This window comes from Cyphomyrmex costatus, unplaced genomic scaffold (genome assembly GCF_001594065.2).
Source record: "Cyphomyrmex costatus isolate MS0001 unplaced genomic scaffold, Ccosl1.0 scaffold36, whole genome shotgun sequence".
In the NCBI taxonomy this organism is placed as follows: Eukaryota; Metazoa; Arthropoda; class Insecta; order Hymenoptera; family Formicidae; genus Cyphomyrmex; species Cyphomyrmex costatus.
Window position 1 is genome coordinate 809,823 of NW_017277774.1, and position 8,959 is coordinate 818,781.

At 34.2% G+C, this 8,959-nt stretch overlaps 2 protein-coding genes across 2 annotated transcripts; one reads left to right on the plus strand and one right to left on the minus strand.

The window, feature by feature from the left end:
• Nucleotides 1-747: 747 nt before the first annotated feature.
• Nucleotides 748-2,526, minus strand: LOC108776374 (putative nuclease HARBI1). Its single transcript, XM_018542973.1, has 6 exons — nucleotides 2,475-2,526; nucleotides 2,189-2,354; nucleotides 1,940-2,075; nucleotides 1,513-1,851; nucleotides 1,346-1,398; nucleotides 748-780 (listed from the first exon to the last, which is right to left on the minus strand). The coding sequence occupies exons 2-6, from the start codon at nucleotides 2,189-2,191 to the stop codon at nucleotides 748-750; spliced, it is 564 nt and encodes a 187-aa protein (XP_018398475.1). The 5' UTR covers nucleotides 2,192-2,354; nucleotides 2,475-2,526.
• Nucleotides 2,527-3,105: 579 nt separating this feature from the next.
• Nucleotides 3,106-4,101, plus strand: LOC108776375 (uncharacterized). Its single transcript, XM_018542974.1, has 3 exons — nucleotides 3,106-3,288; nucleotides 3,445-3,575; nucleotides 3,972-4,101. Exons 1-3 carry the CDS (start codon nucleotides 3,112-3,114, stop codon nucleotides 4,099-4,101), a joined length of 438 nt encoding a protein of 145 aa, XP_018398476.1. The 5' UTR covers nucleotides 3,106-3,111.
• The last annotated feature ends 4,858 nt before the right edge of the window (nucleotides 4,102-8,959 follow it).

Consider the following 8,959-nt stretch of genomic DNA (forward strand, 5'->3'; position numbering starts at 1 on the left):
TCAACCAATAAAGCTGCCAGTTCTAACCGAAATTTGAACTCTATTGGCTGAATTTTAGGATTAAGACCTTAAGACCGAAGCATAAACCAGGCATTATACATAAATTTGATTGTATTTTATTTCGCATTTCATTATGGTGCGTGTTTTATATTTTAGATTCTATTAATATATCAGACGAGGAAAGTACGGTGCACCATACTTGGACAGTCCAGAGTACAAAGCTTTTGTTGGAACTTTTTAAAGAACGCAAAAACAAGTTCCGTGATCCAAAAACTAAAAAAAGGACTTTGTGGACGAATATTATGAAGGAAATGCAAAACATGGGTTATACGGACGTAAACGAGGATATTCTTGATCGAAAACTATGGAACTTAAAGAAAACTTACCGTTCTATTAAAGATAATAATAAAAAAACCTCAACAGGAAGAGGTAGAATTACGTGGGAATATTATGATATTTTCGAAGATATATTTTCTGATGATCGGACCATAAACTTCGGTTCGACAATATCTTCGTTCAGTCAAGTCACAGACCAGGGATTTGCAACTATGTCAAGACCAAATAGCATTTCAACAAATTTTAGCCGCTTCACACCTTCTCCGCAGCTTGCACCTGCAAAGGTTATACCAACACAAAGTAGCCCAAGCAGCATTTCGACAAATTTCAGCCGATCCACACCTTCTCCACAGCTTGCACCTGCAAAGGTTATACCAACACAAAGTAGCCCAAGCAGCATTTCGACAAATTTCAGCCGATCCACACCTTCTCCACAGCTTGCACCTGCAATGGTTATACCAATACAAAGTGATCTCTCAATGAACTGCACTCCTACTCTACAGTCGAATGCAAGATCTTCGCCATTGTCTAATCCGATTGCTGTTGATTCATTTACAGAATTAGATATTGATGTCAATAGCAATAATTCTAATTGCATGTCAGAAAATGAATATTTGAACGTTAGGCCAAGTTCAACAGAAATGTCAGATCCAGTTTCTGGACGTTGTACTTCATTAAAAAGTGGCCAAAAAAGGCGAGACTCAAAGGAGGTTTACAATATGAGAAAAAAATTGGTTGCAGTTGAGGAAGAACGAATAAAAGCGATAGAACAGTTAACAAAAAGTGTCGAAGAAAACAATTCAATTCAAAAAGAAAGAAATGAACTTTTAAAACAATTTCTTACAAAAATGTAACTATGTAATGTTAATAATAAATTTTTATTTTTACATACATATGTGTGTATATTTACTTCATTTACACTTTATTTACTTTGTATATTTTAACTCTATTTTCATTACTTTATATACTTGATTTACAAATTATTTGCAATATAATTTCTTTTTTCAACTGCTTCTCGAACTACAGATAGATGTTCAGTTGTTTCCAGTGCATGGGCATAATCTGTAGGAATATCATCATTATTATTATCTTCATCCATATCGTCGTATACGGCTCCATTGTCATTGTCAATTATAAAATTATGGAGCATACATGTAGCGGCTATTATATTATTACCGAATTCTGTATCGGCTATATCCAAATATTTAAGACGCCGAAATTTTCCTTTTAGGAATGCAAATGACTGTTCAATAATTGAGCGAATTTTACTCAATTTCATATTGTAGCACACTTGAGATGGAAGAAGGTGTCCATTATCCCGAAATGGAGTCATTAGATTGACCATCAAAGGATAGGCACAATCTCCAATCAAATGTTGATTGCGCTGAAGAAGTGGATTTTGTTGATCTGTCAACTTCCGAAAGAGTGGACTATTTCTGAATACACGTGCATCGTGCATTCTTCCCGGCATTCCAATAAATACATCAATAAAGCGTTTGGAATGATCACAAACTCCTGCAAGACAATGTTCCTTATTACTATAAAGTAAAACTGTTGTTTAATTTTAATTTTAACTTAAAAAATTTTAAATGTTTGCCTTTACCTTGTAATATAATCGAATGAAATTGTTTTCTATTAAAAAAATCAGTTGCATTTTTAACTGGTTGCTTTATCGGGATATGGCATCCATCAATGGCCCCAATAACGTTACTTATGCCATGAGAACGTTCTTCAAATATCTAAAATATAAAATGATTCTTAATTAACATATGTTTGTATGTTTCAATGATTGGCCATTTTACGTATTGTGGCATTAATTCTCCAAAAGCATTAACAATGTATTTAAAAATACCATGTCCGGAACTTGTTGGTATACAGAATCGATCACCAACTGCAAGAAATGACTCTTGCTTACTCAGCAACCAAATTGTGAACAATATCCTTTTTGAAAGAGGAATATTGTTATATGGTTCTATATCTGCGTTTAGAAAATGATTTCCTATTACATTTAGTAATGTCTGAAATGTAAAAATTGTATAACTTCAATAAATACATTTTAAATATATATTATTATACATATATATATTAATATACATATATTATTGAGAAATAATTCAAATACATATGTACATACATACCTCAAAAGTAATTCGAGACATTCTAAAATGTTCTTTAAATTGGATATCCGTATAGGACGGAATAGTTATTTCAAAATATTCTTCATTTCGTGATTTTTTGAGACAACGTAGTCTACCTTGCAACATTTCGATTTCTGGCAATGGTGCAACAAGATCGAAAATATTTCTGATTATGTTTATGTCAAGTCCATCATCAATCATAAATTGAAAAATCACGTTATTCATTATTTATTAATTTTTTTAATAATTAATATTAATAAATCAATGTTAAATACGTTTTTACGATTTTCACTAATATTGTAAGCATAAATATAATACTATCCAGATGAAAGTAGGTTACGTTAGGTTACGTTGTAGCTTGTAGCAGAGCATTCAGAGAAATTAAGCGCTCCCTCTGTGAGCGCTCTAGTAGCGCTCTTTTCTGCTGAATGTGCCCAATACGACTTATAGCGCATTTCACTGGCTGCACTGGTGCGCACTGAGTGCGCACTAGACGAGAGCAGCGTGTTTCACTGAGCGTTTCGGTGCGCACGAAAACGGTGCGCGTTGTTTCACTGGGAAACTTGGTGCCGAGTTTTTGCACTTTAGTGCGAAAATTTAGCACGAGCTTCATGAGACGGTGTCGGTTTAGTGCAATATGGCTGCACGGCAGGAAATAGACAATTTCAAAAGTCGATTTGCCTTTGAGCTGCTTGAGTTAATGTCATCATCATCATCTAGTAGTAGTGATGAAGATGAATTCTTTAAAAATCCACATAAAATTCGAAAAATTGAAAATTTTATAGAATTAGTGCATGGAATGACGGATAAAGAGGTTATACACACAGGCATATTACTTTTTGTTATTATTAAAATACATTTATTTTTATTTATTATTATTATTAATATTATTAAGAGTATATATATTTGCTACACAAAATAGATTTATTCTACATAAGTATATGTTCATATATGTGTATTATTGTTACAGTTTAAAAGTCATTTTCGTGTTAGCAGAAGTACAGCCTATAAAATAATCGATATTTACGCTAATTCACAATTCTATCCGTCTGATCGAACCCACGGAGGTAGTAAACCTACCTCTGCTGAACTGCACATATTGTTATTTTTATGGTATATTTCATATGTACATATGATTTTTTGAGACAACGTAGTCTACCTTGCAACATTTCGATTTCTGGCAATGGTGCAACAAGATCGAAAATATTTCTGATTATGTTTATGTCAAGTCCATCATCAATCATAAATTGAAAAATCACGTTATTCATTATTTATTAATTTTTTTAATAATTAATATTAATAAATCAATGTTAAATACGTTTTTACGATTTTCACTAATATTGTAAGCATAAATATAATACTATCCAGATGAAAGTAGGTTACGTTAGGTTACGTTGTAGCTTGTAGCAGAGCATTCAGAGAAATTAAGCGCTCCCTCTGTGAGCGCTCTAGTAGCGCTCTTTTCTGCTGAATGTGCCCAATACGACTTAAATGTAGAATAGATGTCGGATCAAGTTTCCGTTTTACGACGTACGATGTACGATTAGCGTATACCAACAGCGACTACGGCGAATTGTGTAACAGGCTTAAGGAAACGGAACGAAACACATGCATTGCGCATCCGTGATGCGAACCATGCGTTCTATGCGAGAAATGGAACGCATTCTACATTAGTGCGCATTGAGTGCGAACTTTTTTGGTGCCACGCATTCCGAATGTGCGCACCGTATCAGTGCGCTTATAGCGCGTTTAACTGGCTGCACTGGTGCGCACTGAATGCGCACTAGACGAGAGTAGCGTGTTTCACTGCGCACGCTGCGTTTCGGTGCGCACGAAAACAGTGCGCGTTGTTTCACTGGGAAACTTGATGCGAGTTTTTACTGGGAGTGCAAGAAACTCGCACTACACGAGGTTTCGACAACCTCGTGTAGTGCTGCTACTACTTAAACGAGCTTTTGGTGCGCACTCAGTGCGACCCAATGAAACGCGCCATTAGATTATCGTATTCGGCAAATAAAAACTGACCTAGTGTAGTGCTGAATTTGTATTCGGACCAACCGAATGAACCAAACAAGTGCAAGAAATATTGCACTGACATTTTTGTCAGTGCAGTTTGGTGTTTGGACAAATAAAACTAGTTAGGCAGCAAAAAATTACAAAATGGATAAAGAAAGACTATTATTTATTATAGATAAATTATTAGAAACAAGTAGTAGTAGTAGTGATGATGAAGATATGTTATGTTTAATAAAAGAAAGACCGAAAATTAATTAAAAATAAAAAAATTTAATTATTATTATTATATTATTATTATTAATTATTATTATCAATTAAAAATTAAATTATTAATTAAATTATTAATTAGTGTAGTTTTGCACTCGCACCGTGTCAGGGCAGCACTAGAACCGTGTTAGTGCATAACTAAATTTATGCTTTTCTTAGAAACAGTTTATAACAATTGTAATAATTAATAATAGTTTATAATAGATTCAGTACTTGTTGCCTTTTCAATTGAACTTCTAATTCTTTAAGTTGTACATCTAATTGTACGAGTTTTAATTTTTCTTTGGTTATTTTTAATTCTGTTTGCAAGATTTCTTTTTGCGTATCATTCGTTTCTTTTTTCATATGTATTTCTACTTCTAAAGCTGTTTTTTGTAATTGCACTAATTCTTCTTTTGCATTTGCTAATTTAACAATATTGTTTTTTTCGGACGATTTTGAAAAATTTTCCATTTTTAGTTCCTTGCTGACTTTCTTCTTCAAAATATCTTTTGCTTGTGAATACTTTTCTGATGAAGTAGAGGCTCCTGAAGGTAATTGCTTCTTTATTATAGGCAAAGTATCATTTTCCTTATCTTTTGAAGTGAGTGCTGTCTATGAATTTAAAATAATGCTGTTACAACTAATTTAGAAAGTTAACATAATTTTATAATGTTAATAAATATTATAGTACACATCGTATTACAATATATACCATAATATATATTAACATTATAAAATGACATTTACTTTCTCAAGTTTACTACCCAATAGATATTTAACCATGGAACAACGACTTATTGCTTACCCGGTAGGTATACTTTACCTGTGAAGCAATCAACCATCAGGTAGAGTCATTTTACCAAGAAGTTGGAACAATCGGCCCTCTCAATGCTGGTAGAAACAAATCAGTACTGCTAACTCTCTAACCTAAGGTTTTCTGTTAACCAAAGTTTTAATAACCTACGGTTTAAAATAGTAATTGCTTCTAAGTATTCTCGCTTTCTTTTCGTAGATTCGTTATTTCCTACGTGTTTCGAAGAGGATGCATTTTCTGCCTGCAAACATAGACTAAAAATTAGTAAGTAAAATAAAAATAAATATTTTTATATGGCCAAAGATGTTATCTTACCTCATTACTATCACAATAGAGAATGTCGACCTTGGTCGTGTGTCATTCATTGAAGACTAATGGCGAATTTGACAGACTACACTAGTGCGCATTGAGTGCGAACTTTTTTGATGCCACGCATTCCGAATGTGCGCACCGTATCAGTGCGCTTATAGCGCGTTTAACTGGCTGCACTGGTGCGCACTGAATGCGCACTAGACGAGAGTAGCGTGTTTCACTGCGCACGCTGCGTTTCGGTGCGCACGAAAACAGTGCGCGTTGTTTCACTGGGAAACTTGATGCGAGTTTTTGCTGGGAGTGCAAGAAACTCGCACTACACGAGGTTTCGACATTAGATTATCGTATTCGGCAAATGAAAACTGACCTAGTGTAGTGCTGAATTTGTATTCGGACAGAGTAAGATCTTGAATTTTTGGAGTTCCTCCGCCAGTTTTAAACATTTCCGCTTTATTTTTTGACAATTTTTTCTTTAAGTTTTTTTTCATATCTTCATATTTTGTTTTAACGCTTTTTTTCTTTCGGTAAGTCTCTGCACAACGAGAATTTAAAAACTGAACGAGTGCAAGAAATATTGCACTGACATTTTTGTCAGTGCAGTTTGGTGTTTGGACAAATAAAACTAGTTAGGCAGCAAAAAATTACAAAATGGATAAAGAAAGACTATTATTTATTATAGATAAATTATTAGAAACAAGTAGTAGTAGTAGTGATGATGAAGATATGTTATGTTTAATAAAAGAAAGGCCGAAAATTAATTAAAAATAAAAAAATTTAATTATTATTATTATATTATTATTATTAATTATTATTATTAATTAAAAATTAAATTATTAATTAAATTATTAATTAGTGTAGTTTTGCACTCGCACCGTGTCAGGGCAGCACTAGAACCGTGTTAGTGCATATGTATCGAATGTGCCATAAGACTAAAGCCCGATCTACAATTGCGCAAACGTAGTTGTAAGTGGTTATAGTTATAAGAATTGACAGTCGAATATTCTCCTCGTATTCAACTGTGATTAGTCAATTCTTACAACTACAACTATGTTTACGCAATTGTAGATCGGGTTTAAGACTAGTTACTTCATAGGCAAAGCAGATAACACATATATAATAACCAAAGACATAGAGAATGGACTGCGCGATCCCGTATCTAAAAGTAGTATCAAAATGTGTCGACGAAAATGAGAGAGAGGGTCCGTGGAAGACGGTCATCTGTATCTTTTTCCATTCGATGGTGTAATGGAAGAGAGAATTGGCTGCGTTCAGCAGAGAAAGCAGCTTTGCAACTGTTGTAAAATTCTTTAATATGATTGGTCTTGCCCTTACTTCCTTATTACATCTAAATGTATAAGCCAATCATATTAAAAAATTTTACAACAGTTGCAAAGCTGCTTTTTCTGCTGAACGCAGCCAATGAGAGGGAGATGGCCGTCTTCCACGGTCCCTCTCTCTCATGCCTATCAATCATTTTGACACACGGATCGCGCAGTCCATTCTCTATGTCTTTGATAATAACAAGCTTATAACACATATGTTTCCTTATCTATTTTTGCAGTGTTCCTTGCACTCCCCCCCCACGCAAAGATCCACGTACTACATCCTATTGCCACTGTCTTTTTCACTCTATAGGATAAAAATACTAAAACAGATGGGCACGCAGAAATCATTCACGATTCTAAACAATATTTAAATATAAATTAATAAATTATAAATACTACATATGTATGCACATATACGATCCGTTTAAAAAAATGTTCAAAACAATATAAGCAATTCTTTTTACAACCATATTCTAACTAATTTTAACTATCGTATTCTGAATGCTGTTGAAAAAATTTCATTCGCATTCGCTGTACTTGTAATACTTATTTAAAACTTTCAATAATTCAGGTTATTTTGTCTTTACATCAAATTTGGTTGTAAGCGGACGTAAGCTTTAGTTGTATCGTTAATCGTGCATGTCGACTATGAGCATTAATGCAAAACAACTAATGCAGGTCACTTCTCAGTTTATGAAAATTTCCGAAGGAAAGAATCATTGCTGTTTGGTGTATGTACGTTTTGTTAAAGCCCGTTTGTTGTTACACCAATTCGATTAACGAAACGGTGATTTTGCACGAGTAATGCGGCGGACGGCGAGCAAAAAGAGGGCAGAAAGTTTCGTGAAGTTCCGTTAACCCTGCACCGCATCCGTGTTTTCCTCCTTCCTTTGCAATTACCGCGCAGATTTAATTGATGACGGGCCCTCTCGATAAGTTCTCGAACAGAACCGAACTGTGGTCCAAGTGCTCTCGAAACTCTCAAAACTTAAGAAGCGTTCAGTATCGCTGCACCAGCCCTCAATATCGGAACACCTAATAAGACTGCTCTAACGAGGACTTTCGCCGGGCATACTGCGCGCAATTTAATTATAGCGACCGCTTAATTATGTGGGTCGTACGTAATCGGTACTTCCGGTTTCCCGGTGCGCGCGAACTTTACGACACGGGAAACTCGGTGAATAATACGCGTATCCTCTAACATCTCTATTCAAAACTACTGTGAATCATCGATATGGTAAGAATATCAATGCTTGAAATGTCATCGAAATTCTTAATACAAATTCGACTCGACACGTGGGATTCATTGACATATTCATTTGACATATTATTTTGTTATTAATCGTAACAAATCCTATCTACATATATTATACAAAATGTTAAAAATTAAATTATCTAAAATTTAATTCGGTCTGACACACACTCACACACACATACACACATGATAAAAGGAAACTTACATCATTTATCTTACTGACTTATCATATCATGAATTTTGTATTATTAAATCGAGTTATATCGATCTCGCTGTCGATGTCACTGAGTCGTGTGTCAAAATCGTTGGGAATAATATCAAAAATATGACTGACGTTTTACGAGTTTTCGCACAGCCTCATATCTCCATTCATAAAAAGATTTTATCTTGGCGAAGCTTTTTTACGGAACAATGATAGCGCACTCTACTACCGCAGGTTATCTATGAATTGACCCAAGTTCATAAATAACTTGTTTTTCATCCTGATAATGTTAGAGGTATATATATATACATA

Coding starts and splice junctions, on each gene's coding strand:
- LOC108776374 (XM_018542973.1), bottom strand. Junction 1,399..1,512: donor TATAGCCGATACAGAATTCG/GTAATAATATAA, acceptor ATATTCCTACAG/ATTATGCCCATGCACTGGAA. Junction 781..1,345: donor TATCTGTAGTTCGAGAAGCA/GTTGAAAAAAGA, acceptor TAACCATTGCAG/GTGCAAGCTGTGGAGAAGGT.
- LOC108776375 (XM_018542974.1), top strand. CDS start 3,112: ATGGCTGCACGGCAGGAAATAGACAATTTCAAAAGTCGATTTGCCTTT. Junction 3,289..3,444: donor ATGGAATGACGGATAAAGAG/GTTATACACACA, acceptor TTATTGTTACAG/TTTAAAAGTCATTTTCGTGT. Junction 3,576..3,971: donor TCTGCTGAACTGCACATATT/GTTATTTTTATG, acceptor ACTTAAATGTAG/AATAGATGTCGGATCAAGTT.